The sequence below is a fragment of the Tyto alba genome, unplaced genomic scaffold (genome assembly GCF_018691265.1).
Source record: "Tyto alba isolate M040663 unplaced genomic scaffold, T.alba_DEE_v4.0 Super-Scaffold_23, whole genome shotgun sequence".
Taxonomy (NCBI): domain Eukaryota; kingdom Metazoa; phylum Chordata; class Aves; order Strigiformes; family Tytonidae; genus Tyto; species Tyto alba.
In genome coordinates, this window is record NW_024881297.1 from 12689047 (window position 1) to 12701179 (window position 12133).

The 12133-nt window shown below is 40.8% G+C and overlaps 1 protein-coding gene across 4 annotated transcripts in view; it reads left to right on the forward strand.

The window, feature by feature from the left end:
• The window catches only part of ELF2 (E74 like ETS transcription factor 2), a 39350-nt gene extending 31078 nt beyond the window's left edge, over positions 1 to 8272 (forward strand). For all 4 annotated transcript variants that reach the window (XM_042796482.1, XM_042796483.1, XM_032997703.2 and 1 more), the window contains 4 exons: positions 769 to 855; positions 5156 to 5348; positions 5744 to 6097; positions 6551 to 8272. In XM_042796482.1, coding sequence (XP_042652416.1) covers positions 769 to 855; positions 5156 to 5348; positions 5744 to 6097; positions 6551 to 7178 — 1262 coding nt within the window. In that variant the 3' untranslated portion in view covers positions 7179 to 8272. The remainder of the gene's footprint in view (positions 1 to 768; positions 856 to 5155; positions 5349 to 5743; positions 6098 to 6550) is intronic.
• The last annotated feature ends 3861 nt before the right edge of the window (positions 8273 to 12133 follow it).

Sequence of the window (12133 nt, forward strand, 5' to 3'; positions counted from 1 at the left end):
AGGTCAGTGAAGTGTGAAAGGATGAAGAAGCTGCAGGTCTTGCTGGGAGAGGATTTCCCTGGCGCAGGAAGGTAGGCAGCTCTGAGCCCCCTGGCAGGGGCAGGCGGAGGGTAGGAGGCGGTGGGCAGGAGCCCTGCCAGCCCGCAGCGAGCTGGGACAGGGCAGCTGGGGGCTCCCAGCACCCCAGGTGGGCTCCCAGCGCCGCCCGGGGCCTGTCCTGCGTGGCTGTGGGCGCCGCTCCGCTCGTAGCCATCCTCGTGCTCTGCAGCAGGTGAATCCGTGGGGTTCCGCTCGCCTGCGGGGCAGAAGCTTTTGTCTGTAGCTTTCAACAGACAGATGCAAGGAGGAAATGGATGTTTGTGATGTCCGTAGTAAAAGGTCTTGAGCAAACTGGTGCTTTGGTCAACACCTGTGTTACGATGCTGAAAACAGAGCAGAAGAAGAAATAATACATTTCATAGTAAAACAGACACTGGACTAAAAAAATGCAAAGCAAGTTTTGCTTTGTGCATTTGGGGCATACCTCACCTGCTGTCAGCTTGTCTGAAATGGAGTTAAATCTGCCTATGAAATAAGCAACCAAATGATAAATTAAACTGGATGTGCAGTAGTAGTAATTGAGGAATTTAAGTTTATCCACACCTGTAGCAAGAAAATGGCAGGGGAAAAAAATGCATGAACAATTTCTTTCTGCAAAGACAAACTATAAAATACTTTTATTCTGCATATAATTAATACTTTTTTCCCCCTCCCATGTTTTATGTGCAGCTGGCCGTAAGCCGAAGACCCAACAATCGGGTATATCTGATGGGTCTTCAGATCTAGGTATAAAGAAGAAACCTAGAGAAGGCAAAGGTATATTTTTCCTTTTATCAAGCATTTAAAATTCTGTATCTGTCACAGGAAATACACACGTCTTTAAAAGTTTGGTGGACAAGTTTGTACCGACTTCATTTTATTTTAAAATTTTATTTGGTCCTCAAGTGGTTTTAATTTTATTCAGTCTTCAAATTTGTTTGTACAAAGATCTAGCACAAGGATGTGTGGAACTGTTCCAGAAGTGTCCTGCAGTTAATAAGCTTTCTGATTTTTCATTTGCTTTGTTTTGTGTTTATTGACTTGTGCTGTCTTTTGTGTTGTATGTTAAGTTACTGCTAGACACGTAATTTTTAAAGCTACTTCTGAAATGCTTGTTCTCAAGTAGAAGCAGCTTATGGGCATTTGTAATAATGATGGTTGAAAATACATTCTCTTAGTTGATTCACAGAGTTTGGTGGAAATATGTTGCTTGGCTAATAGATTCAGTTTGGCTGAAGGGGAAAAATGAATGATGATGTGTTTCTTTATTGGTTGAGTCAGGATTTTGTTTTGCTGGGTGAATAGTAGGGGCTCGGGCCCACTATTTAGCAGGAGAGTCACGCTTTCTTAATGTTTCTCCTGATAAATAGTGGGCCCGAGCCCCTGCTATTCACCCAGCAGGGAGACAGGCTAGAGCATTTGCTCACAGGTTACCTTTGCGTTGATGTACACTGTAACAGCTATTCCCCTGGTTATAGGTGAGAAACGTTTATCTCCCCCACTGAACTGCACTGAAACTTGTATGGAGATGTTGCTATGGCTAGGAGAAACACAGTTTAATGACTTTCAGTGGCAGTATACTAGCTGAGAGAGTGCATGGTGGTAAGCTCCCCTATTATTTTGGGATTTGTTTGAAAGCAAGATCTCTTCTGTTACATAATTCCTTATCTGGGGTGCATCTCCTGAGTTGTCACATTTGTCAGTAGGGCAAGGAAGAATGGGACTGACAATGTGCAGATGGTAGTTCATGAAAACCACTGCAAACAGTAATAAAACTTCCCAGCAGTGGCCACTGTTGCTGTCTTCAGATTTGGGTGTAGCAGTGGACCTCAATGAAGATCACCGATTTCACATCTGTACCTAAAAGTACATCTTGTTTAATTTTTTTTTTGAGTATTCTTAAAGCCTTCTTAGCTTTATTTCTAATTCTGATTTCAGTATTATAGCTTTCCCTTATCTGAACACTATTCATAAAGTGTCCCAATTCCTAGTTTGCTGCACAAATAACTTTGAGAAAGGAGGCCTGTACTTCTGTTTCTTGTAGTTTTTTGTCTGTACTGGTGTTTGCACTCTATATCTGTTTGTTTTATGAAGTGGGAGATGGTACTGCTTTGTTTGTTGCGGGGGGTTTTTTGTTGCTGTTGTTTGTTTATTTTTTTTTTTTGTATTTCTATGGACCCTCATAATGATTTACTTATTAGATACCTTGTGAGAATAAGACATTCTGTATTTTATACTACAGCTGGCATAAAACATTGTGTTTGTTTTTTTTTTTCTTAATGTAGGCTAACTTGATGTCTTGCAAAATATTTTGTTATTGGATTTATTTTTTGTTACTTATTTTAAAAAATTACTTGCAAGTATAGGCTATTTTAAATGCAGTGTGTTTTTGGAAGAGCAGGCATTATTCCTAGAGCTCAGTACTGTCATCAGAGTTAAGTCATGGAGGAGGAGCACAGCTGGTTGTGCATGTTTGGGAAGGGGATCGCTTCTTGTCCATGTAGGTCCTACTTCCTTTGTGCATTCCTGATACTTTCTGATGCAAAGTGAAGCAGCTGTAAATCTGATTTGTGTCCTTCAGTTTATTATACAGGAAGAACTGGAGACTTTTAAATATTTTTTCTTAAAGTGAGGTAGTGTTTTTGTGTCCTCACATGGTGGATTGGCAGTTCATGCATGGTTTTTCTTTCTGTATTTTGTTTTTCATCTGCATAAATTCTCTTTTTAAAGCGTAGGCAGTTGGGGGGAGCAAAACTGACTTCGAGCCTCTCTGCATAGATGCTGGTAGCAATGCAACGGTTCATTGATACACACAGTGCCTTGTATCGTTCACATGCTTTCTGGCCATTAATCATTCTATTTTGGGATAACAGCCAACATTCTTAAGTAGTTGTCAGCTGCAGTAATCAGCTAGCCACAGAAATTTCTTTTGTTGTGCAAAATAGACTCTCTATTGAAGTTAAGGTAGGTAATAATAATATCTAGCTCAGTAGCTGTTTACAGTACTGGTTGGTGTGAGACTTTCAGGAGTGGAGATGAGCTGTGTGCTATTAAATAAGGCTTCTGTCTTCCTAACAGGGTGTAGTACCTGTTTGTCTGCCAGGCTGGACTTACAGATGCTTAAGAGTGGCACGAATGTAAACCTGTTCAGATAATACATTTTATAGCCATGTTTTTCTCTTGCTCAGGAGTCTGTAAGCTTGGATTCACAGTATTAGGAAAGCCTGGTTCTAAGGAGGAAGGGCTTAAAAATGGTTCCAAATTGTATTAAGCATTAATATAGTAAGATTTTTGTGTTAAATGCATAGCAGCTATAGCTGACACAGCAGCCCACCTGAAGTATCACTGGGTCTTATTGGCAGCAGTAGATGGATTCAGAGTAGCACAGGTATTGCATAGTCCTCCTGTGGAAAAAAGTTGTTATTTCGGTCAAAATATAAAGTATGAGGGCAAAGAATAAAACTGCTGAGTCAGCAGCACTGTTCCTGCAGAAAAATTAGGCACTTTCAGGAATGGTTATTCTTGAAGTTCCTATTTACTTCCTGACACTGAAGTCCACTTATATTTTTGCTGAGAATCTGTTGCAGACATTCAGCATTTGGTGGTAGACCCAGAAATTCTATTTCTGAGGAGCTAAGTTAAAAAACCCAAATATGAATTACCTAAAATTTAGGATGATTTCAGGATTCCCGAGTTCTCTTGCTGACTCTTCCCTCATATAGGTCCTATTCAGATGTCTCTGAAAGTCAGTGGAAGTTGGATTTTGGTAGCTATTGAGTCAGTACTTGCCGTTTATGGGAGCATGAAGTAAAGTACATTTTGTTCTCTGTCTGTGGGGTGGTCTTCCAGAAGATGTAAAGTATAAATATTTTTACCCTTTGAGGTTTTTCAAAGATAAGCTAACTTCTTGGAGTCTTCAACAGTGGTCTTTAACCTGCCTTAATGTATTTTAATCATCTTGAGCATGGCATAACAAAGGGCTATGCTGGGCCACTAAATCTCAGGAATTAATAACTGACTTTCACAAAGTAAAAATAACATTTTTATTTGGCCCATGTCACCCTTTAGAAGTGTGATCAAGTGAAGAATTGGGATTAACATTCTGAGGTTATTATTCTTGTAGCTCTGTCTTAGTTCTCCCTTCTCAGATAACTTGAGGAATCTTTTCTAGCTGTACAAACTGGAATAGGATCTGTTTTTTTTCCTTCTGCTGCTCTTCCTCTTTTCCTAGATGCAGACAACCCCCATGTTATGTTTTATGCTATTCTGATAGCCAGTGTCAGAAACCCCATCTTGGGGCTTCTCCAGAGGAAATGGTACACCTCTTGAATACCCGAGAAGTACATTACATTCTTCTGTAGGCTGACTTCATTCTATATCCCCATAGTTACAGAAAGATACATGGGATTTCTGCTGTATGAATACTTGTAGCAAGAAGTTGGACTGGCTTTGCATGTGTAGCAAGAATTTGGACTGGCTTTGCACCTGTAGCAGGAAGTTGGACTGGCTTTGGTCACTCTGCAATATATATTCGGGAAGGGTCTGAACATGGGGCAGTCACCAGCTGGTGTGAGAATCCCAGATCCTGGACAGGAGGTTATGTTACAAACTTAGCACAGTTGAGATGGTTTGTTACTGAAGGTTGTATGCCTTTTAAAAATGATTATTTATATCCTCCTGTCTTTCAGTGTCATAAAATGTCATTTCCATTCCCTGTTTAAGCAAACAGGAGAAGAAAATTTTGAGTGCTCGTCCTGCCTCTGCTGAACAGCTGTAGGTTGTAGTGACTTGGAATGTCCTCCCACACCTCTTCCCAAGAACTGAGAATGTGTGCTGGATTGAACAGGCTCCTGTGCTATATAGCAGATTACTTGGGCTAGCTCCTTTCAGAGTGTAAATATTTATGGAAGCTTTACTAAACTTAATAGAATGAATGAATATGTGCAGGTTATATGACATGCCATCCTCTGTGTAACATTCACTTGTAATGCAGGTCATTCGGAGTTACTTATATATGGAGAAGTTTCTGTTATCTTTAAAAGTGGGTTTCTAATACTTGAATGCTTTCTGATTATAGGAAATACAACATATTTATGGGAGTTTCTTCTGGACCTTCTCCAGGACAAAAATACTTGTCCTCGATATATTAAATGGACTCAGCGAGAGAAGGGGATCTTCAAACTTGTGGACTCAAAAGCTGTCTCCAAACTATGGGGAAAACACAAAAACAAACCTGACATGAACTATGAGACTATGGGAAGAGCTCTGAGGTAAAAACTCTTATATCATTAAGTTATCTATTACAATTCTAAATATGATTCTTAATTTTGCTTATAGAAATAAAACATTTCTGAAATTTTAAAAGTTCTGCCCTCTTGCTGACTTAGCTGCTTAAAAAGCATCAGAGTTTTGCAGTTTCTATCGCTTTTTATTTTACCAGTTAATTTACAGTTTAATTCCTGAAGTATATATTTAAAAGGTCAGATTTTTTTTTTGTCTAGATCCTTCAGGTACTTTGTCAGCATGCTCTGCCAACTTCTTTCCATACCGTCTCACATTGTAGGTTTTACTGTGCTTACTTCAGATTTTCTTGTAAGCATAGAACGAGGTTTTCTTTAAAACCTGTCACTATGTTGGTTACTATTTAATTGTACTTTTTTTGCAGATACTACTATCAAAGAGGAATCCTTGCAAAAGTTGAGGGACAGAGGCTTGTATATCAGTTTAAAGAGATGCCAAAAAATATAGTTGTCATAGATGATGACAAAAGCGAGTCCTGCAATGAAGATTTGTCAATGCCTACAGATGAAAAGTCATTGGAAAGAGTGTCTTTATCTGCAGAAAACCTTTTAAAGGCAGCAACCTCTGCACGCGGAGTTAAAAATTCCTCTCAGTTAAGCTGTACCAGAACAGAAAAAGCGGTCACCAGAGTTGTGAATATTGCCTCGCCAGTGCATGATACGTCGTCATCTCGTCCCTCAACTACCACTACTACTGTCCCAGCGACGACAGCTCCCAGGTGTGTATTAATGTGGCTTGGGCTTGTCTTCTGCTAAGGACAAGCAATTTTTTGGTTAGGAAGCTGTCTTTCAGTGTTTTGGTTTACATTTCGAATGTTGGAAATCGTTTCTGATTTGCAGGCAACGGTGAAACATGATCGAATACTGTGAAAGTCTAGTTGATGAGATCAGAGCCAACTGTCAATATGCTTGCCCGCACCGGCATTTTAAAATTATGTAGAGAGAGGGAGGGGGAAAAAGAGAGATGAATGCTGCTAAATTTTCAGAGTCCCATTGGTAGATATGCAAAAGGTTTGGGGGTTTTTTGTGTTGTGTTTTTTTTTTTTTTTCTTTTTTTTTCCTAAAAGAACCAGTTAAAAATCCGTAAATCCTAGATTTGTCTATCCGTGTTGTCAGCTCTAGTGGTGCCCTGTGTTTTGGCTTAAATACACGCACATACTTTTATTTTGCAGGACTGTACGTGTGGCAATGCAAGTGCCTGTTGTAATGACCTCTCTGGGACAGAAAATCTCAACCGTGGCAGTGCAGTCAGTAAACACGGGGTCACCGTTAATAGCCAACACAAGTCCAACAACAGCAACAACTCCAAAGGTAGTAATCCAGACAATCCCTACTGTGATGCCAACCTCTGCTGAAAATGGAGACAAAATCACAATGCAGCCTGCCAAAATCATTACGATCCCTGCCACGCAACTTACGCAGTGTCAGTTACAGACAAAAACGGGCCTGTCTGGGTCAGGCAGTATTAACATTGTGGGAACCCCGTTGGCTGTTAGAGCACTAACCCCAGTGTCTATAGCTCACGGGACACCAGTAATGAGACTATCGGTGCCTGCTCAGCAGGCGTCTGGCCAGACTCCTCCCAGGGTGATTAGTGCAGTTATAAAAAGTCCGGAAGTTAAATCAGACACAGCGGCTTTAAAACAGGAACGTGAAGTGAAAACATTGCAGCTGGTAAAAGAAGAGAAGCCGGCAGATGGGAGCAAGACTGTGACCCACGTAGTAGTAGTTAGCACGCCCTCAGCTATTGCCCTTCCGGTGACAGTGAAAACAGAAGGAATTATAACGTGCGAGAAATGAAGAATAGGTTGCTTCCAGCATGGACTTCTAGACTGTTACGGTTTTGAATATACTGACATAATTGGGGGGGGGGAAGTGGATGCCATCACCAAGTCGAAAAGGAGAGTTTTGAAATGTTAATAAACATGCATATTTTGAAGACTTACTGGAAAAAAATTTTTATTTTCCCGTGTTTCAGTGGGAATTGAACCACATTGATATGCTGACAAAAACTGCCTCTTCCAGTTGGGAAACAGCTGAACCTATGGAGAAGGAAAGATAGAGGGACTGAAAAGGGACCAAACAGTTCACTACGTTGCCCGTTACCAAGTTACACTAAGACCTGGAACACTAAAAGAGAATTGTGTGAGAGGTTTGCCTTGGTTTTTAGTTTTCAGGGGGAGAGGAAAGTCTCATTGTTACAGATGGCAAATTCGATGCATTTTATATGCATACCAGCAATTACTACTGTGTGCCCACAGTACTCAACTGGTGCTATGTGAAAAAACTCTGCTACTAGGTATAGTAGAATGTGAAATAAAGGAGAAGATTAAAGAGCTTCTAAAAGAAGACAGAGACCTTAGAGGGATTTTTGTATTATACAGCTTAAGCAGATTCAAAATGAAAGCCTTAGACTGATTTTCAGTTATCTTTCTTGAAATAAGCTAATGGCTTGTTTGTGTAAAGCTTTTTTATTAAAACAAATTTTTTAAAAATCTTGTACCTAGCACAGTATTGTTATAGAATTACATGTAACATATTTTGTATGGTAGTTAAAAGTCTGTCTAAATTTCTTAATTGTGGACAAAATAGCAGCAGGCTTTCTGCCTTCTGCTGTAACATGCCTGTGTCTCTCACTTAGCCTTGACATCCATGCATACATTTCAGTTTCAGCACTACTCTGTCACCTGAAAGGTCACGCCCAGCATGAGCTTTTGTCAGGTAGTTCTAAACCTGTAAATTTTTTTTAGTTAAAGTTAAGAGGGAAGTACCAGTGTTCAGAATGAACTATAATAGTTTGTATATTCAACATTTGAAGTATATTCTATTTTGTTGTACTCTTGTTTCAAAGTGTATTCAAGTAGGTTTTACTGAAATATAGAAATGAAATTTAATGGTGTTTGGTCTGCCTTTTTTTTTTTTTTTTTTTTTTTTTTAACCTATTAACTTTCTTTTCTGCTTGTTTGAAATCCTCCAGGCATTCAGCCTAAGATAGCTGATAGTGTGGAAGTTCGGAATTTCTCACTACTCTGGTACTCCAAATGGCTGACCAACTCTCTCACACAGTACACTGAAATATTTTAAATTGAAATACCTGTGAAGCTTTCGGTGGTTGGTGAGGTAACTTCTGACAGGGGTCTAGTTCTCTTCCAGGGGATGGTGAGCATGCGCAGTGTTCTTGCATTGTGGCTAATCACATGAGTGCTTGTGGAATAACTTGAGGAGCTTAAGAAGTTTCTGCCCTTCAGCTGACAGGGGGTAACTTTGTGTGCGCTCCCAATTGTTCTATTGCAAAGAAGGCAGGGTTTGGTTAAATGACTCTGAGAATCGATAATTTATAAAGCTTTGTGAACTACCTAACCGTTCCTCTAGCTACACCTTGATTTCCCAAGGCTGCACTGCAAAGGAGAGGTAGAAATGAGCAGACTTGGCTACTCCAGGGTACTGATGGTCTCATAGAGGCAAGCTGAAAGTACCGGTAGGTAGAAACGGTGAAAAAAGATAAATACTAAGTTATACTGCTGCTCCTTTTGATGTATTTGCCATTGATGTTTCCAACCTTGAATATTCTGGCTTCGGCACAAGTGCATGACTTTAGGTAGGTGTGTTTTTTCCAAATTCAGTATCTAAATAGGTTTTCCATTTATAATTGCACTGAAGTGATGGGTATCATGATACATTACTACAGGGTAAAGCTCGGGTGAGAACACAGAGTACACAAATTGCTGTCGTTGCAGTCCACGTGCGAGAGTTTGGCTTAAAATAGGTGCAGGGTAGCTCACCCTGTTTTCATAGGGACCACGCTGGCACTACCACAGTTACTCGAGAAGCAGCACATCAGCTTGTGGGTAGCCAGGCATGCAGTGGCACCCCCAGTTCCTGGTGAGACGCCCTGGAAAGTATTCAGAGTAGGAACTCGGGTAATCCTGAAATAATTTAAATCTAAATGACCACTTAAGTACTTCATGCCTGAGGAGCAATTTTAATGGAAATCTGAAACTGAGGTCTTCAGTACTGCTAAAGGAGACCAGAATTAAATACTTATCTTGGAGTTTATTTTTTCCCTTTAACTTTTAATACTGAAAAACGAGTTGTCTCTAGAGTCCTAGCCATAAGCCCCATTATTCCCTTTGACTGGTAAGAAATGTGGGAATAGCTCCATACAGCCAGGCCATCATGTGGGGAACTTTGAAAGTCTTCTGAAAACTGGATTTGTTTTCATACACAGGCAGGGAAGCAGAGTTAAAGAATAAATGAATAAACAAGCTGAAGCAGGTTGAAAGTGTGGTGTAGAAGGCAGCAGCACCTTTCACCAGCAGTTAACTCCAAAAAGCAGAGGTTCTTACAGATGAGCTTTGTTTCTCGCTTAGGGGAGAGGACAAAGACTCCTTCACAGGAGGAAGAGTAGGGGAAGGAAGAGGATCTATGTTGCCAAGAGAGAGGTAGGACAGAAAGGGAAGTTGGGGGAAGCTGAGCAATGGGTTTACTAATTCGGTTGTCTTGAGAGGCATTAATGTTCTGGGTAAAGGGAAATGGAGCTGTGTGAGCAGAGGCAGGTAGAACAAATCGCAGCTAGAAGACAAGTAATAGCATTTTTAAACTCATATTTGTAAGTCTTCTGTAAGAAATCCTTTTCTAGATGGCTGTTATTTGATCATATATGAAGGAGAGATGTTATATCTCAGGGCATGAAAATGTCTGTCTCTGGAGTATTTGTAGCTAAGACCTTTCCAACACCTAATTTAGATACCCTGGAAGTCAAATGGGGACAGACTGTCTCCCTGGAAATAGATGATGTCTCCAGCCGATGACCTCCTTCGCTTAAGTTAGAGCCAAGACTTCATCGTGTAACGGTAAAAGTGAGAGGATTGAAGGCACCCATCTCTGCTCCTGGTGGGATGCTGCGGCTGCTGGCGGTGCTGCATCTTGCCACAGAATGGGTGATGGTGCTTTGGCTCTCCCCTGGCCACCCAGTGAGCCGCAGACATGCCACCAGCTGCCAGAGGATAGTTACCAGAAGTTTGTGAAGTGCTGTGAGAATCTCCATCTCTATGAGGATGTGCTGTAACTGAAATGGACAGGGCACTTAACTTGGTTTCAAACAGTGAAGAACCTTTTTGCTAACCTTTCCATGTCTGCCTTTGTAATACTCACTTTTTTTTTCTTTTTAATTTAGGTGCTAGCTAGAAGTACGGACAGGCTTTTTGTTGCAGTCAGGTAGTGATTTCAGCCTATCTGCTAAAACACAGCTCTTCAGCATTCCTTTGTGTGAGTGGTTCCTCCGAGTTGTTCTGAGATCGGGTTGTTCTTCAGAGGGTGGTGTGTAATCTGGGGAACGAGCTGTGCTTTGTATGAGAGGCAGCCCTCCCTGGGGATTTCTACAGTGAAGTGTTGGAGGAGCAAGGTTCCCACCTGCAACTGAGAGTCTGGGATCATTCTCCAGCTCTCTGCAAGCTTGCTCTTCAGCATACTGCTTTATGCTTTATTATATAATTAATTATTATGTGGGCAAGAAATGTTTTTGCTGGTGGTGTTGGAGGACATGACCTTGGGGTAAGGAAGCTTTGGTCAGGTTTATAACATCTGAAATGGATAAAGGGATGCTAAAACATTGAAGAAACTAGTGCCTAGCTATACTCCTAGACTTTTGCAATCCTATTGAAAAACCTGTTATTTTCTCCATGTGTGAAAGCGGGACTAGCTTCTACATCTGAATCTGGTGGCTCGTGTAGAAGAGTCCAGGCTTAACTCATCCTTGGCAAGTAGTAACTTTCCTAGATGTGAGTGGAATGAAACCCCAGTGTGAAGTGAGCATGCTTTATACAGAAGGCATTGACATGTATAGAGCCATGGCATCACTGATTTTGCAGATGAAAATACAAACATTTTTATTTTTCAAATACTTTTCTGATTTATAGGACAGACAGGATAATGCTGTGTTAACCCACAGGAAAAGTCTAACTGTGAGTTGCAACTCAGAATAAAGATCTGAATATCAACATTTCTGGCTTGTGGCAAGAAATGTTAAAAGGGGAATCCCATCCCAGAGACCACTGTTTTTGTTACTCTCTCTTGGACAAAATCCATCTTGTTGAGCGAAGGGTTCAGTGCCCTGGCACAACGCAGGTGATCTGGGTAAAGCATGCTGCAGGGGAGGCTGAGCTCTTGGGATCCTCTGTTAATTGATTTCATCAACTTTAGGATGTTGGAGAATTACATGTGAGCTGATCAAGGATCAGTGAGCCAGGGGCAGTCAAGAGTTGATGAGAAAGTGGAGCGGTGCCCGAAGCCTCAGTTCTCAGCATGACACGTGCAGCAGGGATCTCAGTTACACGTGAAGATTGTCACAGCCAGAACAAGGTAAATTCAATTTCTGCCTTGTAGAGATAGGTGACATAGCAGGTATTAAGCTTATTAAGTGAAGAAGATCCAAGTGACGCTATCTACTTCTGATCTAATTGTTCTCCAAGAGAGATAGCCTTTTAATAAGCTTGCAACAGCTTCTGCCTTTCAGCAAATTAAGTAAGTGGGTCATTTCTTCCTTCAGCTAGCTTGAGGGTAAGGCAAAACTGTCAGTGCTAAAGCTAATGCAGCTTTTATTCAAGATTAAGGCAAGGGATCTGTTGAGACCTTTTTTAGCCTTGGTGTGCTTAGAATACAGACAGCTACAAGAAGAGCTTTGAAGACATTTTAACTGTAAGACTCATATTGCTACATTGGAAAAAAAAATGAAAAACCTTCCTGCTTCTTCCTAT